This window comes from Chrysemys picta, chromosome 6 (assembly GCF_011386835.1).
Source record: "Chrysemys picta bellii isolate R12L10 chromosome 6, ASM1138683v2, whole genome shotgun sequence".
NCBI classification, from domain to species: domain Eukaryota; kingdom Metazoa; phylum Chordata; order Testudines; family Emydidae; genus Chrysemys; species Chrysemys picta.
Window position 1 is genome coordinate 118,415,453 of NC_088796.1, and position 27,474 is coordinate 118,442,926.

General features: G+C 44.2%; 1 protein-coding gene across 1 annotated transcript in view; it reads right to left on the reverse strand.

Moving 5' to 3' along the window:
- The window catches only part of SHOC1 (shortage in chiasmata 1), a 124,447-nt gene that overhangs the window by 20,069 nt on the left and 76,904 nt on the right, over positions 1-27,474 (reverse strand). Inside the window, exons 17-28 of the mRNA XM_065550578.1 lie at positions 24,752-24,939; positions 21,568-21,640; positions 19,312-19,378; positions 18,516-18,700; positions 17,042-17,147; positions 14,334-14,445; positions 13,101-13,222; positions 10,987-11,080; positions 9,632-9,763; positions 6,895-7,044; positions 5,701-6,202; positions 1,980-2,818 (exon numbers count right to left, since the gene is read on the reverse strand). Coding sequence (XP_065406650.1) covers positions 1,980-2,818; positions 5,701-6,202; positions 6,895-7,044; positions 9,632-9,763; positions 10,987-11,080; positions 13,101-13,222; positions 14,334-14,445; positions 17,042-17,147; positions 18,516-18,700; positions 19,312-19,378; positions 21,568-21,640; positions 24,752-24,939 — 2,570 coding nt within the window. The remainder of the gene's footprint in view (positions 1-1,979; positions 2,819-5,700; positions 6,203-6,894; positions 7,045-9,631; positions 9,764-10,986; positions 11,081-13,100; positions 13,223-14,333; positions 14,446-17,041; positions 17,148-18,515; positions 18,701-19,311; positions 19,379-21,567; positions 21,641-24,751; positions 24,940-27,474) is intronic.

Genomic DNA, 27,474 nt, shown 5'->3' on the forward strand with positions numbered 1-27,474 from the left:
ATTGGCTGATGTGATTGCAGAGCTATTGGCCATTATCTTTGAAAACTCGTGGCGATTGGGGGAGGTCCTGGACGATTGGAAAAAGGCAAATACACCTCTACCCCAATATAACGCAACCCGATATAACACGAATTTGGATAGAACACGGTAAAGCAGTGCTCTGGGGGGGGAGGGGGCTGCGCATGCCGTCGGATCAAAGCAAGTTCGATATAACGCGGTTTCACCTATAATGTGGTAAGATTTTTCGGCTCCCGAGGACAGCATTATATCGGGGTAGAGGTGTATAGTGCCCATCTTTAAAAAAGGGAAGAAGGAGTATCTGGGGAACTACAGAACAGTTAGCGTCACCTCAGTCCCTGGAAAAATCAAGGAGCAGGTCCTCATGGCACTTGGAGGATAGGAAGGTGATCAGGAACAGTCAACATGGATTCACCAAGGGCAAGTCATGCCTGACCAACCTGATTGCCTTCTATGATGAGATAACTGGCTCTGTGGATATGGAGAAAGCAGCGGACGTGATATATCTTGATTTTAGAAAGCTTTTGATATGGTCTCCCACAGTATTCTTGCCAGCAAGTTAAAAAAGTATGGCTTGGATTAATGGACTAAAGGTGGATAGAAAGCTGGCTAGATTGTCAGGCTCAACGGGTAGTGTTCAATGGCTTAATGTCTAGTTGGCAGCCGGTATCAAGCGGGGTGCCCAATGGGTCCGTCCTGGGGCCGGTTTTGTTCAACATCTTTTTTAATGATCTGTATGATGGGATAGATTGCATCCTCAGCAAGTTCGCGGATGACACTAAGCTTGGGGGAGAGGTAGATATGCTGGAGGGTAAGGATAGGGTCCAGAGTGACCTAGACAAGTTGGAGGATTGGGCCAAAAGAAATCTGATGAGGTTCAACAAGGACACGTGCAGAGTTCTGCACTTAGGATGGAAGAATCCCATGCACTGCTATAGGCTGGGGACCGACTGGCTAAGCAGCAGTTCTGCAGAAAAGGACCTGGGGATTACAGTGGATGAGAAGCTGCATACGAGTCAGCAGTGTGCCCTTGTTGCAAAGAAGGCTAACGGCATATTGGGCTGCATTAGTAGGAGCATTGCCAGCAGATTGAGGGAAGTGATTATTCCCCTCTATTCGGCACTGGTGAGGCCACATCTGGAGTATTGCATCCAGTTTTATACCCCCTCACTACAGAAAGGATGTGGACAAATTGGAGAGAATCCAGTGTAGGGCAATGAAAATGATTAGGGGGCTGGGGGACATGACTTACAAGGAGAGTCTGAGGGAACTGGGCTTGTTCAGTCTTCAGAAGAGAAGAGTGAGGGAGGATTTGATAGCAGCTTTCAACTACCTGAAGGGGGGTTCCAAAGAGGATGGAGCTCAGCTGTTCTCAGTGGTGGCAGATGACAGAACAAGGAGCAATGGTCTCAAGTTGCAATGGGGGAGGTCTAGGTTGGATATTAGGAAACACTATTTCACTAGGAGGGTGGTGAAGCACTGGAATGGGTTACCTAGGGAGGTGGTGGAATCTCCATCCTTAGAGGTTTTTAAGGCCCGGCTTGACAAAGCCCTGGCTGGGATGATTTAGTTGTGTTGGTCCTCCTTTGAGCAGGGGGTTGGACTAGATGACCTCCTGAGGTCTCTTCCAACCCCAATCTTCTATGATTCTATGATGACTTTATTCTATTGACTGTCCTGACTCTATCTGTTGTTTTCTCCTATTCTCTCATAACAGGGCTCACTCACACTTTTCATAACTCAATAGTCATATTATAAGAAGATACCTGTGTATATAATGTATTGGGCCACTGATTCTAATGTTCGGTAACTAAAGGCAAGAGGACAAGATGCACATTTACTGGATCAATACAACATGCCTTCTAATCTCTTAGTGTCTAATCCTGCAAGGTGCTGGGATGCAAGTCCATGCTCAGCACTTCACAAGATCAGGGCCTTCGTGCTCCGTCATGAAGACTTACTTGCTGATCTTCAATGTGTCCTCTTATGATGTGTAGGCAAAGACCATTGATTGTGATGGAATCTGGAAGCCGGTTTGCTGAAGCTGGTGGAGTCTCCTGAAGTGAGTTGATGTCACTCCTGCCCAGCAACTCTTCACAGGCCTTTTTCATTGCTGCAACTGTGGGCTCAGTAATGTTCACCAAGTGGATTTCTTTGAACCAGCCAAATAATGGAGCTAGCTCAACAAAATTCTTTATAGTCCGTACGATCACATGAGCACATAAATCTAGTGGGAAGCCAAAAATTCCTGAGCTCACTGCAGGGATTGCAACAGACTTTATATTATTCTCCGGAACATTAACATATTTCAGGACATTTATAATAGCTGTCTCAAGCATGTGACAACATCTCTCACTTTCATTTGCAGACCATCTTGGACCTACTGTGTGGATAACTTTCTTACAAGAAAGCCTGCCTCCACCTGTCACTACTATTTGGCCAGTGGTGAGTGTTCCATGGCGATCAATATAACGTTTACTCTCTTGCTTAATTTCTGGCCCACCAGCTTTCACCAGGGCAAGAGCAAGGCCTCCAATATGGTCCAGATGTTCATTGGCTGCATTCACCAAAGCATCAGCATTATGTCTTGTCATATCATCCACCCAAACAGATATCTCAATTCCTTCCTTCAGGCTTTTCTTGTATACTTCAAGGGGACATCTTATACTCTTAAGGAGAGACATGCAACCAAACTTCTTTTCAATGAGGTCACGTAGACAGCTCTCTCTTCTCGTAAGGATTTCATAAACATCCTTACTGATGGGAATTGTTAAGCTCTCCTCTGTATCCTTGCTGGACACTAGATAATAAAACAATTTGAAGAGAAATGCAGTAATCCAATGTAAAAAACATTTTTAATGCAGACCATATTTTAAAGCTTTCAATCATTTTTAAAATTGAGTGGGACGATAAAGGAAAATTACTTACTGATCATTCCTTTTGTCATAGTCTTCTCTCCTCCTATTCTACCTTAGAGACATAGCAAAGACAGCCAGTTTTTGGGTCCCTTTACCAGTAAAGCAAGAAGGCAAAGGCCTTACAAGTCAGAGTTTCCTTGTAGAAGCCCCAATCTGGCCCCATTCTTGCCCATGTCAGCTGCCATGACTAACTCTCCTCTTATCCAGCCAGGCCTTTGTCTCCTAAATCAATGTGCAGCCTATGAAGACTCTGTTGTATGGATCAGTTTACACGTACACCTTCACCTTTGTTCCAATCAGATGCCATTCCCTGACTTCCCAGGAAGAACTCTTCTTCCTGCCTCTGTCCATTTGGACTTCCTGTCTGGACTGTGGGTCATCCCACATCCCATCCTTCCAGGTCTTTTCTCTTTCCCTCCCTCCTTCCAGTCCAATCCACATCACCACTGATGTGAATTTCAGAGGCGTGGGGAGCCCATTTTGATTTTGAGGAACAGAAAAGGCTCAGCATCAATATTCTGGAGCTGCTAGATATCCACCTCATCCAACAAACCTGTGAACACTTGGTTTTCCAGTCCCACGTTCTCACCCAATAAGCTCACTCTTTAGTTCTGCAGCTTCTCAGAGGCCCTTTCTTTTTGCCCACAGCAGAGAGTCCACAATCTCCCTACAAGTTTTAACTTTAAGTAGTGCTGTAGGAGAAGAAAATGGGCCACCATCTCGTTTCACATAAGCCACCAAACAGCTGTCAGATCAACAATTTTTTTTAATCACAGCCCACTGGGAGTACATCTCAACTAGCAACACAGAACTGCAAAGGTCTTTATACCATTATGAATCTCCTGAGTTATATAATCCTCTGTATTGGTAGATTTCTATAGAACTACATACAGGAGATCTCTCGTTAACTTGTTTGTGACAGTGTAAATCAGGGGTCGGCAACCTACGGCACGCGTGCCAAACATGGCACGCGAGCTGATTTTGAGTGGCACGCAGCTCCCCTGAGGCGGTCCCGGTCCCCAGCCCCACTCAGCCCCCCCCCTTGTTCCCCCCCCGGCACCGCTCTCCCCTGCGGGGGCAGGAGGCAGAAGCTTGGTTCTGCAGCAGCCAAGCTTCCCCCTCCCCCGCTTCTTCCCCCAGCGTGATGCTTTCCGGCCCCTCCTCCTCTCCTTCCCTGGCCAATCAGCTGATGGCCCTAGCGAGGGGGAGGGGGAAGAACGGCAGCGTCCACACAGCTCCGTAGAGGAGGCAGAGAGAGGTAGGGATGGAACCTGGGGGAAGGGGGTGGAACAGAGCATATGCCTTCCAGCCCCCTGCCCTGAGCCGCTCAGGGCAGGGGGCTGGGAGCACCCCCACGAGCCGAGCACCCCAGCCTTCTGCTCTGCACCTCCACAGCCCCATCCCTCTGCCCTGAACCCCCCCCAACCAACACACCCCCAACCTTCTGCCCTGCACCCCCCACACCCCCAGCTGTCTGCCCTGAACCCCCCCCACCCCAACACACACACCCAGCCTTCTGCCCTGCACCCCCCACACCCTCCAGCCCTCTGCCCTGAACCCCCCACCCCAACACACACCCATCCCTCTGCCCTGCACCCCCACAGCCCCACCCCTCTGTCCTGAACCCCCCCACAAACTCAGCCTTCTGCCCTGCACCCCCCCCACACCCCCAGCCCTCTGCCCTGAACCCCCCCACCCCAACACACACACCCAGCCTTCTGCCCTGCACCCCCCCCACCCTCCAGCCCTCTGCCCTGAACCCCCCACCCCAACACACACCCATCCCTCTGCCCTGCACCCCCACAGCCCCACCCCTCTGTCCTGAACCCCCCCACACACTCAGCCTTCTGCCCTGCACCCCCCACACACCCCCAGCCCTCTGCCCTGAACCCCCCACATCCCAACACACACCCAGGCTTCTGCCCTGCACCCCCACTGCCCTGATCTCTGAACCCCCCCACACACACCCCAGCCTTCTGCCCTGAACCCCCTCCCCCAGCCCTCTGCCCTGACCCCTGAAACACCCCCCGCAGCCCTCTGCCCTGACCCCTGAAACTCCGCCCCCCCGCCAGGTCTGGGGTCCCGGCCGCAGGCCCTGATCAGCCCGCTGCTGGTCTAGGTGGACAGAACCTCAGGCTAGCAGCCTGCTGAGCAGGCTGGTGGGGTAAGATCAGCATTTTAATTTAATTTTAAATGACGCTTCTTAAACATTTTGAAAACCTTGTTTACTTTACATACAATAGTTTAGTTATATAATATAGACTTATAGAAAGAGACCTTCTAAAAACGTTAAAATGTATTACTGGCACGCGAAACCTTAAATTAGAGTGAATAAATGAAGACTTGGCACACCACTTCTGAAAGGTTGCCGACCTCTGGTGTAAATCCTTACAATTTGCACGAGTTTACCATACTTTTCAGCTGAGCGACTGTATCTATTTCTCCCCTCAGTTGCAGTCTAAAAATAGACTGTTTGGCACCTCATTGTTACTAAGGTGTACTGAATTTAAGCTGTTTTTCATCCAGGCACTTTTTCTTTACCATACCTGTACTGTACTTTTACAAGTGTGGGGAAATCATGTAAAACTAATTAAACATAAAATTGACATCCTCGTCCGGGTCATACATTTTTGTTTGCTTTCAACTAAACCGTGTGCATGCTTTCAAGTATACTTATTTTAGCTGCAGTGAAATTTCAGTTCAAAGAAGAAGGGAATACATTCATAAATTCTAATCTGCTCTATAACGTGAAAAGAAAGCTTACCTGAATCGTAATACTCCTTAGGGGTTTCTGGTGGTGAGATTCTGGCTTCATAATTCACATGGCTTGATTCCAAAGAAAATACATCTGACTCACTCTGTTTTAAGAATGAGGAACTATCTGCACTCTCGGTTCCCACATTTTTCATAAAAGGAAGGTACTGCTGACCATTTATATCATGGTCTGTCTCATCAAAGCAACTGACCTGTCCACAATAAGACAGCGAAGATGTTAACATGCTCTGCCTCTCACCTGATCTCGAAGGAGAACAAGACTCATTTTTGTAATAATCTAAGGACTGACTTCTGCTGTTCTGTATGTTATCAAGCAATTCTGAATAATGATAATCTCCTTGAATATTAGAGAGCAAAGACTTGGAAAACGAAGCCTGAGGAAAGGTCATGTTGAAGCAGCTCCATTGTTCTTGGGGTGATACAGTTTTCTTGGGTAATTTTGGAGGAGTGGAAGAATTTAGGTTGTACAAAGAAGTGATGTCACAAAAATGCTGAAATGAAAGAAACAGACTTAAGGAATGCTTATGGTACAATTCAACACTATAAAATCCAAATATGAAAAAAAGTTAAATTAGTTTTCAAGATCCTAAGACATAGATACATTTTTCTGTCTGCCAAAAAAGAAAAAGTTACCATTGCTGACATTTCTCTGGTGGCCTTCCTGAACTAATGGGGGCATGGAGCATTTCATGCTGTGAAAAGATTCAATGGAGAGGGGAGAACCCAGATGAAGAGAAGAAAATTTAAAAGGAAAAAGGTGAGGAAACATTTCATTGTAAAAAGCCCCAAAATTAAGATTAACATTAAAGTAAACAAAGGCTCTAGGTAATAAAAGACACCTGGTTCTGAACACGCCAGAGAGAAAGTTGATGGCTGGGATATACACTGCCCCTCTTGAGTACAGTTTTAGAAGCCTCCAACACTGATATAAAGGGGACTCAACTCAACGGTTAAGTATTAGTATATATGCCAATTCAGATATGAATAAAAAATACTCTACAACAATAAGGACTAATGCAGCTGGCAAGCAATGAAAAAAATATAACAACTTAGTTATCTGATTAGTTTTTAAAATTATATTAGGAAATATAAACATATAACCTCAGAAAGCATTCTGTAAAGTCTTATTTATTACACAGACAGCTGGACTGCTAGTAAAATATATAAATTCACTATGCCCAACCTTTAAAACTTTTTCTGGAACCTCAGGCAGGAGTTCCTGAAGTTGGTCAAAAGTTGCCAACAACAACCACTTCAGTGAAGACCCCTTCTTTAACAGGAGCTGAGCTACTAGAGGGTTTATACATGGAAAAGTAAGCAAGCACTTCTCTGCCTGGGGGAAAAAAGAAGTCACTGTCAGCTTCCGAAATGATCCATTTGGGACATTCAGCTTGCTCTGTTATTAGAAGGTAAAGAGAATACCATCTTTATATAATCTCTGGGCACAGAATCTGTCACAGAACCACAATTCCTAGCAGGTAGGCCTTGTATACACCACTAAACATCTATAAATAGAATATCTTTCTAGAGGGGGAACAAATTGTGCACAACTGTATGGTAAGAAGGGTGTATAGGAAGATGAAAGTAACTGCTCTATACCTAAGGTTGACAAAAATGATCCATTTAATCTGGATTTCCAACACACAACCCAAACTTTTCTAAAAAACTTACTTTGGACCTAAAAAGTCACATGTTTACTCTCAGGTTAGAATAGATTCCCCCTTACCCCCACCCCAAGTTCAAGGAAAACTGCCCAAGCTGTGTGCTGTACTCTACATAAGGCCCTTTGTTTTCAGGTTTTATTTGTCTTAAAAATTTCTGGGAATTTAGGGGGAAGCGAGGGATACACGGTACTCATGGGAGGCAGCAGTTGGGAGGTCTGGGCTTCCAGGATCCAGCTGTCTGCCCATCTTGCTCCCCAGCTCAGCAGAAGTAGATGGGCCGTGCTGAAGGGCTGGAGTCAGGAGGCGGCTCTGACCGGCAGGGAAAGCAGATGGGGACTATCACCCAGCTCCCCTGCCCATCATGCCCCCACTACACACTACCTGGCAAGGAGCCACCTGATAGGGGAGCCTCCCTCGGCTGCAGGGGCTCAGCTCCCTTCCCGTCTTGTCATCTCACTTCCCCATGCAGACAGGCTCATCCAGCATGTAAATATCTATACATCAATTATCCAATGAGTAAATAAACAAACGTTTACTATCTTGGGCTCAAGACTGCAAGCACGTAACTAGTCCCATTGACTTTAATGGGATAAACTACATACTTACAGCTAAGCATGCGCTTAACTGCTATGTTGGCTTGGAATCAGTGTTCAGAACCCTGCAGGATTCGGCCATTGTTCTGTAATCTGTCCCAGTTTATTTAGCTTTTAGAATTTGGTGCACAGGATTATAGTGTCACAGTAAACAGGATAGGGTGACCAGACAGCAAATGTGAAAAATTGGGACGGGGGTGGAGGGTGGGGGGTAATAGGAGCCTATATAAGAAAAAGACCCAAAAATTGGGACTGTCCTTATAAAATCAGGACATCTGGTCACCCTAAAACAGGACGAGTCTTTTCCAGCTGAGATATTCAGATTGATTTGCTCCCTGGGATATTCTACTGCCTCTTAACACTGAGGATGAATCCCTCTTCCAGCACAGCTGCCCCTGAAAGCACTGGGGAATGAAAATTGCAGCTACTTGTGCCTGTATTCAGGCCCATTGTGATTCAGGCCCATTGTGTTTATATTTGACAACAAAACAATAGAAAACTGGAATAATGAAAACAACCTAGCATTTTAAATATCTTACAAACAGTAAGAGAACTGCTACACTTAGCTAGGGTGACCAGATTACCAGTATAAAATATCGGGATGGGGGCGGAGCCAAAAAAGGGAGGGGGCGGAGCAAAAAAGGGGGGGGCGGAGCAAAAAAAAAAGTTTTAAGGGGCCTGGGGCATTAGCAGGCCCCGCACGCTGCCCTCCCCGAGTCCCCGCGGAGCCTCCCGCCCCCTGGCCCGCCACGGGCATATGCGGGGCGCAGTGGGTCTGGGCGGGGGCAGCGCGGAGCGGGCAGGAGCCGGGGGGGGGGGCGGCAGGGGCCGAATCCCCGCTGCTGCCAGGAAGCCCCGTGCCTCTCCCTCCCGCTCGCGTCTGTGGCTCCTTCCCGGCGGGACGCGCCTCCCGCTGCCCCGGGCACATGCGGCGCGTGTCCCCCACGCCTAGTCTCCCTCCCGCCGGGAAGGAGCAGCTGGACGCGTGCCGCATGTGAGTGGGGCAGGTCGGGGGGCGCGTCCTGCCGGGAAGGAGCCGCAGCCGCGAGCGGGAGGGAGAGGCGCGGGGCTCCCCGGCAGCAGCAGGGATTCGGCCCAGGCCCCCGCGCCGCCCACCTGGCCCCTGCCCGCTCCGCGCTGCCCCCCGACCGGACCCACCGCGCTGCCCCGCGGGCTGCAGGGCTGGAGCAGCCTTCAGGCTGCGCTCCCGGCCCCGGGTGCAGCAGCCCGGGCAGAAGCCCTCTGGCGTGGCGGGGGGGCTCACAGCTGAGCCCCCCTGTCTCCCTCCCTTGCCCGCCCCCCTTTACCCGCCCGGTGCCCGGGTGCTGGAGCTGACTCACCAGCTCCAGGATCCAGGCACCGCCGCCGCCATCCCCTCCCTCCAGGCTTGCACCGCCATGCTGCAAGCCTGGGAGGGAGGAGGAATGCTGGGGAAGAGGCGGGGCCAGGGCGCGGATTTGGGGAGGGAGCCAATGGGAGAAGGAGGGGGCGGAGCCGGGGCGCGGGGGGGCCCGAGCGCCGGAGGGGAAGGGAAAATTTCTTCTTTGTCCAGTGTCCCGACCAAACATTGGTCGGGACGCGGGACAAAGAAGCAAATATCGGGACAGTCCCGATAAAATCGGGACGTCTGGTCACCCTACACTTAGCAAAAAGACAAACAAACCTCAGATGGCAAGATAGAAAGCCAGGATCTGTCCAACCATTCACAAGGATTTGTTTTAGAAGACATCAAAATGTTGTCAGCAATCTGACGAATTAACAATGCTGTCTCTTCAACCCCTGGCACAAGAGCTACCTAAAATAATTTAAAATACGTTAGCTCAAAGGTTATACTTAAGAGTAAAAGGTTGTATTCACAATGGTCTGCAGCAGGCAAGAAACTAGAAAACTTAAAGATGGTCCTGAAACCAAAGACCTATAGTCATTAAAATTGTTCCATGCAAGTGATATGGAGGGCTGTAACCTCCATCTTCAGCACCACACACTGCCTCTGGATTACTCAAACTCTATGTAGGTAAAATTAATTCCCCTACAACACCTTTTAGATATGATCAAGTATGTAGCTATAACAATACTCCCTTTCAAAAAAGGTAATTCTTGTAAGCCTAAATTTGATATGTTATAGTAAAGGTGTAATAAGTTCCAGGAATTCAGGATATTTAGCATTTTGAATGCCTAAGTAATTTTCTAGTGAATTACTGAACACACATATTGAACTGTACAAGGATTGACTTTCAGATATGTCATTTCCCTACAACTAATTTGACTAGGATAACTTTGCAGGAGATTTTAATGTATATGTGATAGTAAATCACCTTATCTTTGCAATTTATTTTATGCATTTGTATCAGCTAGTCACACATACCAACTTGATGAATCACAAAAACTTTCCCCTCTTTTTTTAATTTCTACTACTCCAAATATCGGTAACATTTTTATAGAAAAAACATTTTTATAAACTTTCTTCTTAGTACACAATGGATAAAATTTCTTTTTAGTACACTTAGTACACCCCTCTTCCCCAATTATAATGTTTGCTGGTGAAATGACACCAGTAGAGAAAGCTTTTTTTCCTCTTTTAAAACAATAGATTTGTCTCTTAAGAATCTTACAAATCACCTTCTTTAGTATCTTTTTACAAACAGTTACATTAACTTTGACTTGTGAGTCAAAATGCAGAAGCCACACCACACTACAAAAAAGGATAATACAGCTGGGTTCACATACACAATAATGGATTGATAAAATTATGATATTTTCTCAGTATTATGACCTCTAGTGGTAAAACACAGCTATTTCTGATTCTTAGTCTGAGCCCTATTCATTGTCCATTGAAGTCAATCCGAGCCTCATCCAATGGCAATGATCAGGCTCCTACATCTCATTTTAATCAGGTATTTAAATTTAAACTATTTCATACATTTGATTTTGTGTACATGCTTTATCAAATGTTTTGGTAATGGCACGGAGGTGGTTTTATGATACTGAAGGTAAAAGAAATTTTACTAAAGAAATTACCTTCACTTCAAAGTCTTCTGATTTCTGTGAAAATGGAACCAAAGCAGCATAAATTAAGGATAGATGATGCAGAGTCTTTCCCGTGAGGCTGTATCTGAAACAGAGTTACATTATACAAGGGGCAGCTTTAGCTTGGGTTCAATTACGCCTACAGAAATCATGAAACTAATGGTGCCGAAGCTGAGTGGCACTGTGACCCTGTGTGCCAGGTCATAACACCTGGAGTGGGGCGCCAGGCCCAGGCCCAGACCCACAGGACTGGAGCTGTTGCTGTGGGGTGAGTGAGGGGCAGGCTTGCTCGCCAGGCCATCGCCCCTACCTCTGGGGTTCTCACCTCTACACCGGGCTGAGATTAGAGTGGTGGTGTTGCTTTGGGTATTTATTGGATTATTATCCAATATTATGCTTCCTAATTTTGTTCTTACCAGTAGAGTATTGTTGAAATAATATATAAATGATAGATCATGCTATCTTTGTATTTATTTTTTGTTTTGTTTCATACTGTAATTACACTAGAGTTAATGAATTGGGAGGTTGCATCCGCCCCTGCACTATACATTAGATATATTTGATAGCTGCATATAATATTTTCAAAACAATAGACAAAGTCTTCTGTAACTATGTAGTTTACCTACCAGAATTCTGAATATTAACTAAAGCTCTGTGAACATTAATTAACAAATAGCTCTGCAAGGAGCAACCGGAATGCAGCTGAATCACTCAACAGGAGAGGCTGCATTGTGAGGGAGAAAAATGATGTCAGTCTTCAGTGCACAGTCAATGCTATGAGCAACAGCACTGGAAGGGAACCCAGTTAATAAGGGAGAAAGAGCGCAAAGAGAAAATAGCCAGTGCAGGGAGAATTTACTGCTTACCATTAGTTTACAGGAGAAGGCTTATGGGAAGAAAATGGTGGTTACATGAGACAGCAGAATCAGAGATTCAGGTACTCTGGGGAAGTTCAGGCTTGAAATTAGACGAAGGTTTCTGACCGTTAGAGGGGTGAAATATTGGAATGGCCTACCGAGGGAAACGGTGGGGGCGAGGGACCTGTCTGGTTTTAAGATTAAGTTAGATAAGTTTATGGAGGGAATGGTTTAATGGTAAAACATAGTAGTCAAGAAAACCAAGCAATGGTAGGTAAATAGCATAATGGCTAATAGGGATCAGGATGGAGACTCTTGCCTATATGCTCGGGGTCTTACTGATCGCCATATTTGGGGTCGGGAAGGAATTTTCCTCCAGGGCAGATTGGCTGAGCCTCTGGAGGTTTTTCGCCTTCCTCCGGAGCATGGGGCAGGGATCTCTAGCAGGAGGGTCTCTGCCGATTGAAGTCACTAGTAACAGGATTGGGGACTTCAGCAGCAGAGTCCAGGGAAGGGGTAGGGACGGTTTTATGGCCTGCAGCATGCAGGGGGTCAGACCAGATGATCATAATGGTCCCTTCTGACCTTAAAGTCTATGAGTCTATGAGTCTATACTACTTATGAACGAGGCAGAGCTTCTGGAGCAAAAGCAGAAGGGTCGCTGGCAATGATTGACAGATTTGGAGAATACATGCATAGCTGCCAGGCAGGATATAATACTGATGCCGTGATTAACGGACATGCACTTGTAGGACATTAGTTTATTTTAGTCCATTACAATGCACGGTTCCAATGGTTATTGTTGTCAAGCCAGTATTGTCTCCAGATACGTTGATTTTTACTTTTTTAATATCAAAGGATGTCTGATCTAAGTCTTAACTGCTTAGAAAAGTAAATTTATTTTTAAAACTGAATGGTTCATCTCTTGAACATGACCAAAAATAATTTAAAAACTCAAAATACCCAGTTTTGACCCGTTAGGGTACCAAGAAATTAATTGCCATGTAAATCAGTTTACTGAGTCCCAAGATAAAAGTGTGGCAACACAGAAATGGAGTGAAAAGTCCAATGCAAATTGGAAACACAGTGGAAGTTGAATATGTAGCTATTTATATTGTTGTAAAAGAAGTGCATGACTTGCAATTAAATTTAAACATTTTGTTAAGTTACTTTGTTCTAGTAAATGATTTAGCATAGTGACAACTCTGCTTTATAACACCATGCTAGTAGAATGAATGTTTAACTTACTCTGAATTCAGTCTCTCTCTGGAATACAAAATGATCCAACAGCAACTGTATTGGAGTGATAGTGCCATCAGTCTTAATATGATATTATCAGAGGATGTCTCATAATTCAGTTCTTCCAAAGTCTACCGCAAAATTAGCACAAAAAAGGTAAAAAAAGTGAATATATTTACAAGGCTGCTGTAAGATTTAAAATGTGCATCACTGTAATGTAAACTTTACAGTTGAGAAGGAGCCTTATTAAATGGATAAAGCTCACTGGACTGGAAGCCAGGAGACCTAGATTCAATTCTGACTTTTATTCTGTGTGAACTTTGGCAAGTCATTTGACCGCACATGCCTCAGTTTCCCCTTTTATAAAATGAGGATATTTATGTACTGCACAGGTTTGCTCTTAGGCTTATTGAGAATTATAAAAGTGCAAATTATTATTATTAATCTTTACCTTAATCAACCTATATGTATTACACTATGGATGTATTGGATTTATAAAGTACAACGTGGCTAAATACTATGCTGTAGGAGGGCATAGACGTGTTCTGTTTTTAATAATTTTTCACTTGACCAGAGCTCAAAGAGTATTAATATGTGAATTTATACTCAATTTATCTTGCAATATCAGTTTTTCTAGCTGTAGAGTTTCAGTCATACACTGAATAGATGAATAAATGTAAGGAATTTTAATAACAAAGTTTATACGATCATGTTCAGTTGTTCAAACCTTAGTGTAGGGCAAATTCTTCTCTACTTTAGTATGTATATCTTGTTGACATGAAAGGAATTAACATAGATATCAATGAGAGGATACAGTCATCTATAACTTGAATTGTTCACAAAATATTTTCAATTATACAACCCCTTTTTCAAGTGTGGGGTCTTTAATAATAAATATTCAATATTATCAAAATCACTTCAGGGATTTTAGAACAGAACTGACGACAGGGATAATGCAGGTCAGCTTTGCAGCTATTCTGTTATCAAGCATAAGTGTAGAAAGAAGATACAATACAAGATCAATCAGTAAATGCCTCAAATGACATAAACAGAATTTTGGATTCATTCAACTCTGGAATAACTTCTGGGATGAGAAGCTATTAGGATCTGAAATGGTCATCCTAAGAAGGGGGTTAAGAGGAACAACAAAAATGGCTAGACGGCTGGAGAGACTGGTTTACAAGGAAAAATTAAGAGATGTAACTGAGTGCGGAATTTGACCATGTTGGTCTAATTTTGTACCTCAATAATTATGGCAGTGCGTTCATCTATTGTTATCACGACATATCGATCTGTACCTCCAAAAAGCTGTAATGATTCACTGCAACTTCTCTCAACAAAAGTAATATTGTACCTATAGAATTCACAAACGGTCAGTAAATTTCATTTAAGTGAAATGATGAAATCTTCCTAAAAGGAAAAGAATGTTGTTGTGAAGTCCTTTTATTTAATTCTTCAACTTCAATTATATGGATTTTTAATTTCTTGATCTCTTGTGAACCCCCAACTATACTTCAATTAAGACATATATTCAAAGGTCAAAAATCAATATAGTTAGACTTCAATATTTCAATATTTATTCTGTTAGGTTTAATTCCACATTCATTAAATATTACCTTGATGTACTGCCACAGTCTGCACACAAGGTTGCAGTTCCATGAAGCAACATTATGTAATGCAGAGATTGATATTTATAAGTCAGCAAAACATTCTGATGTTGAAATTTGCAGTATAGCAAAGTCAACCCTTTTAACTTCTTGTTGAGAAGCTATAGCTGTATTACATTGCTTCTGACAACTAAAAAAGATTTTAGCAACATGTTACCCTGATTATTAGCCATTCCTTCCTCATTTAGGGCCATATCCCTCTTCTCTATCACTGTGCAGCACAGAGAGACTGAAAGGAGTGAAATTCCCCTCTAATGGCCCTCAAATTGCCAGAGGGAGGGAAGTGAACCAAAATAGCATCCCCACTCCTTGTGTTAGTGAAAGACCCTTTGAATGAACACCACATGCTCAGGGCTCTGAGGGAGTCACAGTTGATTAGAGGGGGAGCCACTCTATGGGGCATCATCCTCAGCAAACACAAGGGAGCTAAAACTTACTCTGTCAGCATTAAGTCACACAAGAAACGTGCACCTTTTCTGATATCCAGTGGAAAAAACTTGTGTGTCCAGATATTCTGTGTGTGACTGGTGAGACTGCTGTGAAATTCCAGAATTCTTTGCTGATCCCTTTGATGGTCCCACAATTCCAGGGAAATTTAGGTAAAAAGCACTGGTTGGGTCGCTGGCTACTCTGCCACAGTCAGGCTGAGCACAGTCAGAGCTCAGGGCTAAGAAGAACTCATTAAGTATATTATTCAATTTTTAAATACTGAAATTAAAAATGTTGTTTTTGGACTGTTAAATTGTTATTAAGAACAAGCTGGAAACTGTTTTGCCATTCTTCTTCATTGTGCTTCACGGTTAGTATCAAACCTGGCAATGCTTTTCAGCAAGATGGCCACCACTAGCACTAGGCTTAAAAGGGCAAATTGTAATTAAACTCTTCACAGAAACACACTTCACAATTTTTTTCCATAATGAAAAGTGCTGTTTACTCTGTGAACTTTTAGATTGTTGGGGAAAATAAAATGGATATTGTTTCTGTTAAGGAGAATAACAACACACCTGTGCCGTGCACTATTTTCAAACCTTCAGAATTTTGTTATTGTTATAAAGGTATTTCAACAAATTGAAGGTGCTAGTACTCATTCAGGATTGTTTAAATACCAAGGTGAGTCAGAGGGTTTAAGAACATAAGAATATAAGAACGGCCATCCTGGGTCAGACCAAAGGTCCATCTAGCCCAGTATCCTGTCTTCCGACAGTGGTCAATGCCAGAGGGAATGACCAGGTAATCATCAAGTGATCCATTCCCTGTCACTCATTCCCAGCTTCTGGCAAACAGAGGCTAGGGATGCCATCCCTGCCCATCTTGGCTAATAGCCATTGATGGACCTATCCTCCATGAATTTATCTAGTTCTTTTTTTAGTTTAAAGTAGAAGAGACCACCAGATGACACAGTCTGACCTCCTGTTTATCACAGGCCACTAACACCTCCCTACCCCAGTAATCACCCACCAAGACAACAACCAGAATTAGACCAAATTATAACAGCCCTCAGGAGACTAAACTCTTTGCATGCCACAGGGAGAGAATACAAAGTTTGAACATCCAAAACAGTTTTTGACTTTGCTAACTTTTAAAATAGCATTAGAAAAATTGGTAGCATCAGAAAAATGGGACATTTTTGTCTTCTAATATTTAGGGAGTCCTGGTAATTAAAAAAAAACAAGCAAAATACTTTTATGAAAACTTTTTAAAACAAAATTACTCCTAGGTAGCACCCAAGCATGACATATTTAAGCTCAAAGGTGATTTTCGGAGAAAGTTGTAGGATTGAAATAAGAATTTGGAATAAAAGCACAATTTCACCATTAACATCTCTAATATTAATATCAGTAGGCCAAATTCTGCTCTGATTCACACCCATATAACACCAGTGACTTCAATGAGCCATGAATGTGATTGCCAGATTTGTCTTGTAGTCTTCACTATAATGCTAATGCTGTCATTGCTAAGTGGAGCGATAGCCTCATCAACCAACAAGGTGATAAGTGCATTGGAAAAACGTAAAATAAATAGAATTGATTAAATTAAGGGGCCTCATTTCAGAAAAATTCTAGGCTAAGAAAAGTTGTGTCAGCATATAGAACATTATATGTGATTATATTATATTCTGAAAAGTCAGTGGGGAGGGCCAAAGGGGAGCATATAGACCTATGAAAAATCAGGAGGCAAACACCAGTCTGGTGGAAGGGCAACTGCCCACATTGTCCCATAGCAAATGAGGCCCCTAATTAATTGACAGATAGATGCATCAGTAATCAAGTCAATTTCACTTACTTGGATTCTAGAAGTTGAAGGATTTCCGGTGCGTTAAGAAGTCCTTCAGATGTCAGAAACACATACGGAATCTGCACCTCCAGAGGGAAGCAGCCAAAATTTTCACCTGAAACATTTTCAGATTTAAAGATAAATAATATAACAGCTTCACAAAACAGGGAATATAAGAGGTGATGGTTTTAGGTATTCAAATAGACATATCTTTTTGAAAATGTAGACTATATACACCCCCATTAAAAATATTTCTGTTGAATTTTCTTCTTGTGCAAGTAATTTCAGATGCTAGAAGGCCCTTCCTAGTTTTGTCCAGCACTGAAGCAAGCCTCCCTCTGCATGAAGAACACTGGATAGCGCCTCTATCAATGCTGAACTACCAGGTAGTCAAAGAGGTTCTCTCAGGGTTCAGTGCGATTCACTGCTAATCTTTTCCAGGATTGGGCTCAAGTCCAAAACTTCTTCCTATCTTACTCCTATTATGTACATAATTCAAGAGATGAACTAGCTCAGGATGCTTAGCTTTAGCCATTATGATTATTCTCTCTCTCTTTCATGGGCACATACCTGTAAACATTTTAGAGCAGGGGTGGGCAAACTACAGCATGCGGGCCACATCCAGCCCGCAGGACCGTCCTGCCCTACCCTGAGCTCCTGGCCCGGTAGGCTAGCCCCCGGCCTCTCCCCCACTGTTCCCCCCCAGCCTCAGCTCGCTTGCTCTGCCGCCAGTGCAATGCTCTGGGCGGTGGGGCCGTGAACTCCTGGGGCAGCGCAGCTGCAGAGCCCATCCGGACCCGGTGCTCTGTGCTGCGTGGTGGCGGCGTCGGCGTGGCCCGTCTCCAGCTGGGCAGCACGGCTGTAGGGCTACCAGCCACCGGTGCTCCAGACAGCACGGTAAGGGGGGCAGGGAGCAGGGGGGGTTGGATAGAGGGCAGGGGAGTTCGGGGTGGTGGTCAGGGGGTGGGGTGTGGATAGGGGTCGGGGCAGTCGGGGGGGGAAACAGGGGGTTGAATGGGGGAAGGGGTCCCCGAGGGTAGTCAGGAAGGAGGGGAGGGGTTGGATGGGATGGCAGGGGGCAGTCAGAGGCAGGGGTTCCGGGGGCAGTCAGGGGACAGGGAGAAGGGGTGGTTGGATGGGGCAGGGGGGCCATCAGGAATGAGAGGAGGGGTTGGATGGGGCGGCGGGAGTCCGGAGGCAGTCAGGGGATAGGGAATGGGGGTGTGTGGATGGGGCAGGGGTCCTAGCGGGCCCGTCAGGGAACGGGGTGTTGGATGGGGCAGGAGTCCCGGGGCGGGGGGAGTGGCGGGGCAGATAGGAGGTGAGGGCAGGGCCACGACCCCCTCCCCTAACCGGCCCTCCATACAATTTACGAAACCCGATGTGGCCAAAAAGTTTGCCCACCCCTGTTTTAGAGAATACAAATCCCTTTTTCAGGTGCAAGACCAACCTTTCATTTGAATTCTAGGAGGCATTTACTTACCCACTACAAGTGTTTCTGGAAGAGTGGTTTTAAAAGTTATGTAAGTAATATTCAAATTTTTGCACAGCTCATTCCAGCAGGAGTTCTCTGTATAATCATACTCCACCACTAATGAGAAAAGAGTCCATGGAAAGTCAGCTCCAATGTGCTGATTATGTACAATAACACAGGAACATCTACTCAAACTGAAAGAGAAATATGCAGAAAGTTATCTTTTAGCGAAATTACTCCCAGTACAAAATAAAAACTTGTAAACTTGTATTCACTTGAATAGAAAGTGTCAGTTGTTTTAGGATAATTAAAAAACTGATTTTATCCTTTCTGTATCAGAAATTTTTAATTATTTTTATTAAATACTTCACCACCACCAGTAATCTGCATTAGGTCTTCATATTTCCTGCTATTACCTTTCATTTCAGGCATGAGCTAACAAGTTAGGAGAGTCTCTACAACCCCAGCTGGAAAGGACGGGGGGTCTTGTAAATTAGCTTTTTATGTTGCATCATCAGTACTATGACAATGCCCATCTATATCTCTTTTTTCCCTGGGGATTCTTCACATCAGTGATTGGAGTAGGACTACTCAGAGTTACTACTTAACTAGTATACTTAATTGATGATTTGGATCGGTCCAGAATGTTCATCACCTTGCAAAATGAAGCACATAGGCCCAAATCATGAAATACTTACCCAAGCCTTTGGCAAAACTCACTTTGAAAGTAACAGGAGTGTCTCTGAAGTTAATTTTGAGTAAAGATTGTAAGATTTGGGCCACAAAAATTATGAATTATACTCACCTGCTTATGACATGGTGCTCTAACAAAACTCCTCTTTTCTCAGGATTCAAAACCATGGCTTTTAAACCTGTTTAAAAAAAATTAAGCATCAATTAAAGAGACTGGACCAGATCTTCTGCAGGTGTAAATTGACATATAGTGATAAACAGCAAACATGGGCTGAATCAGGAAATTATAACCTCAGGGGTACAGCCCTGGATGACAGTGCTGTACCTGAGGCAGTCATCAGTAATCTCGCATTTCACTAGGCTGACAAGCTGTGACCCTGCCCATACTGAAAGACTTGTATATTTAGGCCCAGGATGGGGTAAATTCTGGAGTCCTGTTGGTAAGTCAAGAGCAGAAATGTTGCTTAGCTAAGTAATGTTGCTAATTAACTTAAAATGAGCGAGGAACAACTACTGGGAAAACGGTGGGTTTTTTTTCCCTGGACATTTTTTTATTTTATATATGACAGAAAATATGACAGAAAGAGATGTAGCTAACAGGTTGCAGAGGATGGAGAACAATATGTATTTTGTATAATATAAATGTCCTCAGAAGGTTGATGAGACAATCAGATTGATCTATGTTTCTAAGCCATTTAATAAATAGATATAAAAGAGCGAATATTTATCATTATTTATAGTGTTGCAAATACACCCACCATTTATAAAACGCTTTAGACACAGGGTCCTTGGTCCTAAAGAGTTTGCAATTTAATCTTAATACAAAACACAAAAGAATAATTCAACACAAGGTGGCGCAGATATGCTGTTGGTGAGGCGATCAAACAAGAAAGACATCAAGTGAAAAACAGGGATTTGAAGGAAGAGAGGGGTGTGCTTGACAGGCTGTTTTGATCATAAAAAGTATCAGGAATGAAGACCTGGAGACAGGAGTGGCAGGAGACAATGGGAGCAAAAAGAGGACTTTGTACAGAAGTGCGGAAAGAGGGGCAGTATAAGATGAGATGCTATGATAATTTGGAAATCTGTGTGTACAAACATGAATTCTGGCTGACAGTATGAAGTGTTACTATGAAAACTGCGTTTCTGTAGATATCTTTACCAAGTAGCAAACTCCAGTTTGAAGGTGCAGCCTTTTGCTTTCTCCATTGTCTGTTTGCTTCCATGTTGGGCTAAAATTCTAAAGGTTTGGGGCAAAAGATTAACAAAGGAGAGTTGTTGATGTTACATGGAATAGGAATAATATCAAAAGAGAATAGCTCTAACAAGAGACTGGCTTCCAACCAGGTGAACTGGTTTAGCAGGGGAGAGGTTGCCTGAGCAATGAATTTACCTGGAACAAGTCTATGATCACCTGTTGAAGTTGGCAAGATATAAGTCATCTGATAAAGGGGCTACAAGTTGTAAAAAGGGAGGTACTGATCTGTCTAGGTTTTTAGCCACTTTTCCCCAGCTCAAGAGGAGAGAGAAGCAGCTCAACATGTAAGGGCCTGAATGAGGCAGGAGCGCCTACCTGATTTGTGAGCCCACCTGGTCGCCCAAGGGATGGGTGAGCTAGTAAAGGGTATTGTGTAAGACTCTGGGCAAAGTTTCTGTGTGTGTTACCTCAGGCCTCCTGAGAGAGTTAAACGGTAAACCAGAAGGCTACACCTTGGGGTGGGATTCTGGAAGAGGGTGTGTTTCAGCTGAACTCAGCACTGAGCTTGGGGACTAGGCAGCTGGGTAGCAGGTTCCATTTCTCAGGAGAGGACGGTAGACAAAGGGTCTGTGCCTTGAAATAAGCCTAGGGACCCCAAAGATTGGGGCAGTGGCTGGACTCCATTCAGGCTCTGGGAGGCTTAAAAGACTCAGGGACCTAACAGCAGGGTCCCTTCACAGCAATCTAGTGAGTGACCTTGAGGGAGAACTTGAGTGGGATCTGTGGGTACATCTACACTACAGCGGGGAGTCGATTTAAGATACGCAAATTCAGCTACGTGAATAGCGTAGCTGAATTCGACGTATTACAGCCGACTTACCCCGTTGTGAGGACGGCGGCAAAATCGACTTCTGCCGCTTTTTGTCGGCGGCGCTTACTACCACCTCCGCTGGTGGAGTTAGAGCGCCGATTCGGGGATCGATTGTCGCTTCCCGATGGGACGCGATAAATCGATCCCCGAGAGGTCGATTTCTACCCGCCGATTCAGGCGGGTAGTATAGACCAGGCCTGTGAGAGATGCACACAAAGATATAAGCAAGCGGAGTGGAGCACAGTCTTGATGTTACCTTTCTCATCTTCTAAAGATTTGCACAAAAGAGCAGCATTTACCTTCTACTGCACTAAGGGTTTTAGTGATGGCAGCTTTTTCATGATCAGAGTCCATTCTTGTTATGATTAGTACCTGATGTAAGACAAGTAAAAGAAATTAACATTTAAATTTTTTTTCTGTCTACACAACTTTTCCTGGAACAATACATGAAATATAGTATTTTTTGCTGTCTGCTGAATCTATGTTTCCTAAAGGATAATTGTGCTTACTACTAAAAGATGATATTAGAAGAGCATTGCTAGGAAAGGAGATGCAGTATCAGGAATAAAGATATTCTAGAAAAATATCTCACACCTGATTATTAACACACAGAAAGAAAAACTATTTAAAGGCAGTATTTAAACCACTGTCACAGAACTTAAATCCTATTGCAGCACCAGGTAGATCATCATGGGGAGGAGATTTTCAGGCCAATCCCATACTCCAGTCACAGGTAGAACTCACATTGAAGATATTTGGAGTTTTGCTTACAACAACGTGCTGGAGGGGCCTTTTAGAGGCTCCTGGGAGCTCCTTGTTAAAATTATGGGACCACCAAACTGAAAAGCTGTTTGGAAAGATTTCCATGACCATAATGGAACTCCCTAAATAACTTATGTGTGAGGCTCATTAAACACTGCTGATGACTAAAGTCTTTTACTTTCAAATGGATCAGATTGCACCCAAGGGCAGGCATTTTTAAAAGATTCTCTCATTGGAGGAGATATTCAACCTTGTCTCCCAACCCAAATGAACCAAAGTGAACCATGTGCTATTCTATCAATATGCTCAGTATAATTTTCAGGAATAAACTAAAAAGACTTGACAATGATCTACACAGGATTATCCTAGTAGATTCGTGCCATTTTACAGGCACTGTCTGGGTACACTTTATGGACCTGATGTTTAAGAGGTCGTCAACTGCCTCCATTTTTGTGGGCCCAATTCTGCACCCAAAATTAAATGTGGGAGCAAGTGGTAGTATTTACATGTCCAACTTCATGATTTATGGGTCCAATGAGGTAGCTGCATGTGTAAATGTTATCCTTGTGCTAAATGCTGTCATAGCAGAAAGTTTCTGAATATTTGTCCCTTTGGCTAACATTTTAAAAAACAGATGTTTAAAGTTAGGTGCTTAAAATAGTGGCCTGGTTTCCAAACTCCACACAGCTTCCACTGACTGTAAAGGGAGCATCTAGATGTTCAATACTGTTGTCGTGGGTTACTTAAATCTGCATTTAGAGGACTAAATAAATGGCCTAATTCTCAAAAGCTGAGCACCCAATAGTTCCCATTAAAGTCAAGGGGCCTAACTCTGGGCACACATTTTATCTGTTTTCTTTCTAGTTTTCCAATGTTGTCTCACTCATTACTACATCAAGTGCTGACCTCCATGTTGTAATATACTGCTGTTCCTGTGTAATTGTGGATGCAAATGATGATGGAATAAGAATGGTAAAGTTCATAAGGTTTTTTTTCTATGAGATCCATCATGTTCTATTTGTAGCTTTTTGCTTATAAAGGAAATTTCTCATTATATCTTGCATCAATAGCAATTCACTAATATGATATAAAGGTATAACCAGATTATCATGCTTCACATCATATTAGCCAGTAAATGGCTTATGCAATAGAACTTTCACATCTTATTAATACAGGAATACTCCTTCTGTCTGGTCTGGCTCACTCTAAAAACTGCCTCTGAATGTAACTGAACTAGAGTCTTTACAAGTTTAAGTTCCACTCAAAATATTCTAAAATATTTGTTCATTATTTTTTTTGCCTTACTCACTTTTATTATGTATTATGCTGCTTATGCGTTATGTAAATAAAATCATCTTGTGATAAACCTGGTTTTTGCTTCTGTTTTTTTGTGGGGGATTTAAACACAGGAATGATAGCTCCAAAAATATCCGTACTGCCAGGAGAACACATTTTGGATATTTATGTCCAATTACTCTGTTTACGCCCCACAAACCTATCCCGCAGTGATCCCCAGCTGTTTTATGGCCATTTGCAACTGGTGTAAATTAGAGTAGCCTGAAGGCTGCTCTCACTTATGTCAGGCGATTGGCCTACTGCACAGGTGGCCAAGGAGCAGAGGAATGCAATGGTGGTCTAAAACCAATGTTGTACTTCAACCCACACCCTTGTGTGTTCGTCAGCCAGAGATTGGGATTGGAACTTTAGTGGCTAAAGTCATACTGTAATTTTCAATAAATGATGCAAGATAGCAAAGGAACAATGTGTGCTTAATTCAAGAGCAAAACCATTTGGGTTCATAGGGGGTCCTTGTTTCCTATTTGTGCAAATGCTGTTTCAATACAATTGGCTGACTAATTGCATGTCCATATTTAATTGATGTATCTGTACACAGGTAGATATGCAGAGTGGGCAGCACCATGGCTCTGCCCACCACCTCCTTAAAGGTACCTGCCAGCACAGCTGAGTTGGCATAGGAGAAATCTGTGCCTCGTAACAAGCTTGCGTAGATTATTTCACCCTTGGAGTAAGTGGGGAGCCAGCAGAGAATCCCTGGGCTATTCCTGAGGTGGTGCAGCCTCACGCCACCCTTTACTCATAAGTATTCTCAAGTGGACAGTCAAATATAGAATTTCCTGTCATAGAATCTCATCCATGCACAACCCCCCAGGGCCGCCCAGAGCGGGGGGGGGTGTCAAGTAGGGCAATTTGCTCCAAGCCCCGCAGGGGCCCCGCGGGCCCTGGCCGAGAATCCCTTTCCTGGCTAGAGGCGCCTTTTTCCTGGCGGCAGTCCGGGTCTTCAGCGGCATTTCGGCAGCGGGGGGCCCTTCAGTGGCTCCGGGTCTTCGGCAGCGGGTCCTTCAATGCTGCTGAAGATTGCGGAGCGACTGAAGGGCCCACCGCCGCAGACTCAGAGCGCCACCCGGTGAGTATGTCCACTCCTCCGCTTTGCCCTACGCTCCCTGAATCCTCTGGGCGGCCCTGCAACCCCCTGCTCAAAGCAGGACCAATCCCCAATTAAATCATCCAACAGATTTTTGCCCCATATCCCTAAATGGCCCCCTCAAGGATTGAACTCACAACCCTGGGTTTAACAGGCCACTGCTCAAACCACTGAGCTATCCCTCAGTCATAAGCCAGCTCTTATTTAAGTAAGGTAGTTTTATAATTATTGCTCTAAAGTAGTTTTTATTGTTTAAAGAAATCATTTAAATTGTTAACCTTATGATTCTCTTCATCTGTATTACTCTGCACCCACTTGACCATCTGACACCGAAGCTGTGTTATTTTGGGACTGATTTCATTCTTTTTCTGCCTGCTATACTGTACAATCTCCAGCTGCCTCCAAATATTATCCAAACAAGAACCTAAGATGCTTGTATAGATATCCTTTGCCTTGGACAAATACCCTGTTTAAAAACCAAAGCAAGGAATAATTACTTAAATTTGACATTCCAAAAACTCAGCATTGGCAAAAAGAGAAAGAAAATTGTCAAGATTTCTATTTGATCTGCATATACATTTTAGTTTCATATAAAGGCAACTCGCAAAGGAAAGCTGAAAATTTAGCCAAAGACAGAAATATGTGCAGAATGCTCTCACTAACCAGACTTTGGAACCAGTTGTCATATAAATAAATCTAAAATCGGAAGTAGAATTCTGGAACTTGAGATACCAGAAAATTGAGCTGTTACACTAAGCCAGCCGAGAAGCTTCCAGCTAAATCAGGCTTTTTCTTATATACCACGTTTTCCAAAGTTTAATCTTTTAATTATTTTTTTAAAATGGCTTACAAGATAAATGTGACGTATCGGAGTCCCCACTAGTTGGCTCATATTATTTCAAATATTTCTGCTACCTGTAACATCCCTGTGTGATACATACTGTGAATCAACAGTGAACCTAAAGCAGGCCAAGAAATTGAGAGATATAAATAAAATATGTATGGATATATGACTAGTTTCCACTTACTTATGTGCTGAATGCTACCACAGCCTGACTGGTGGGGACATACAGTATTTCTGTGCTTGGCTCAATTTTCAAATTTCTTTTGCAGTTCACCTTTAAATATGCTGACACCTCACAGAACTCTTAGAAAAACATTATGAGTAGAGATAGTTCTGTTTACATATTCTATTTTCTGCATTCCTCTTCCCCATCATTTATTACTAGAGGCATTTCAATGAAGACACAATCATTTTAAGAGTTAATCTGCTCCTGCTATTATGCTCCACATGAAGTCATAACTTTGTAGAGTGTAAATTTTTCATAATAGAGATCATATATGCTCTAAATTCTGATAAACCTATGTGTGAAATTACAATAGGTAGATGTGGAAATGAATGTGTGACAAACAGGGAATTATGACTTCAGGTGTGAGATTAGGAGCAGATGAATTGTTATATCCTCATCCTTATGTGCATATTACTAAAAATTGGAATAATCTCTGAGTTTAAGGGCTACAGTTCAGCCTTTAGTCTTTGATGTAGCTTTACACAGGAGCCAAATGTGTTAAATAATATTTCACATTTGTGCTTGAACCTGCCTCATTCTTCATATCTGAAACTCAAAGGAGTAGATGGGAAACTAATTTCTTAGATATAAATTATTCCAAATGCACAGCATAATAAACAATGCACAAAGTCTCAGAAAGTCAGCAGGAAGTTGTCTGCCTATATGTCCTTCTCAGGGCTGGTACTACAATTAAGGCAAACTAGGCGGTTGCTTAGGGCGCCAAGATTTGGGGGCACCAAAAAACGGTGCCCCCAATTTTTTTTACAGCGTTCCTACATCCCCTTCCCGAGCGTGCGGTCACCGCTACACTTCTCCCGCCTCCCAGGCTTGTGGCGCCAATCAGCTGTTTGGCGCCGCAAGCCTGGGAGGGGAGGAGAATTAGAGCAGGGGCGGCGTACTCGGGGAGGAGGCAGAGCAGAGGTGAGCTGGGGTGGAGAGCTGCCGCACAGCTCCCCGGGGGGAGGGGGAAGCTGCTGCGGCAGGGGGCACCTCAGGGTGGGGAGCTGCCGCAGGGCTGGGGGGGGGGCGCAAGGTGGAAGTTTCACCTAGGGCGCGAAACTTCCTTGCACCGGCCCTGGTCCTTCCTATATGTTTGCCAGCTAACGCAAAGATTCACATGCAAAATTCAGTGTTCAGGGAGACTGAGCAAAATCCAGACATGATGTAAGTGGGTGCAACTCCCATGGAAGTTCTTGCCCAAACTGTGCAGTGCCATAAATGGTGATATGAACTATGTGTCAGGTAGTAATGGTAAAGAAATACGATTTGCGTTGAATTGGCATTTAATGAGTAAAGGGTTGCCAACTTTCTAATCGCACAAACCTAAACACCCTTGCACTGTCCCTTCTTTGAGGTCATACCCCCACTCACTCCATCTCTTCTCCCTTTTTTGCTCACTCTCCCCCACCCTCACTCACTTTCACCAGGCTGGGGCAGTGGGTTGGGGTGTGGGAGGGGGTGAAGGCTCCGGCTGGGGATGTGGGCTCCAGGATGGGACCAGAAATGAGGGGTTCAGTGTGGGAAGGGGCTCTGGGCTGGGGCCAAGGGGTTCGGAGTGCAGGAGGAGGCTCAGGACTGGGACAGGGGGTTGGGGTGTGGGAGGGGATGAGGGGTGCGAGCTCTGGGGGGAATTTGGGTGTGGGAGGGGACTCAGGGCTGAGGGGTGGGAGGCAGTGAGGGGTGCTGGCTCCAGCCAGGTGGCACTTACCTCAGGAAGCTCCTGGAAGTGGCTGGCATGTCCGGCTCCTAGGCTCCGCGGCAACTAGGTGGCTCCGCGCACTGCCCCTGCCTGTGGGCACCACCCCCGCAGTTCCTATTGGCTGCGATTCCCAGCCAATGGGAGCTGTGGAGTCAGCACTCAGGGCAGGGCGCAGGGGCAGTGTGCGGAGACCCTTTGGCCGCCCCTGTGCCTAGGAACCGGACATGCCAGC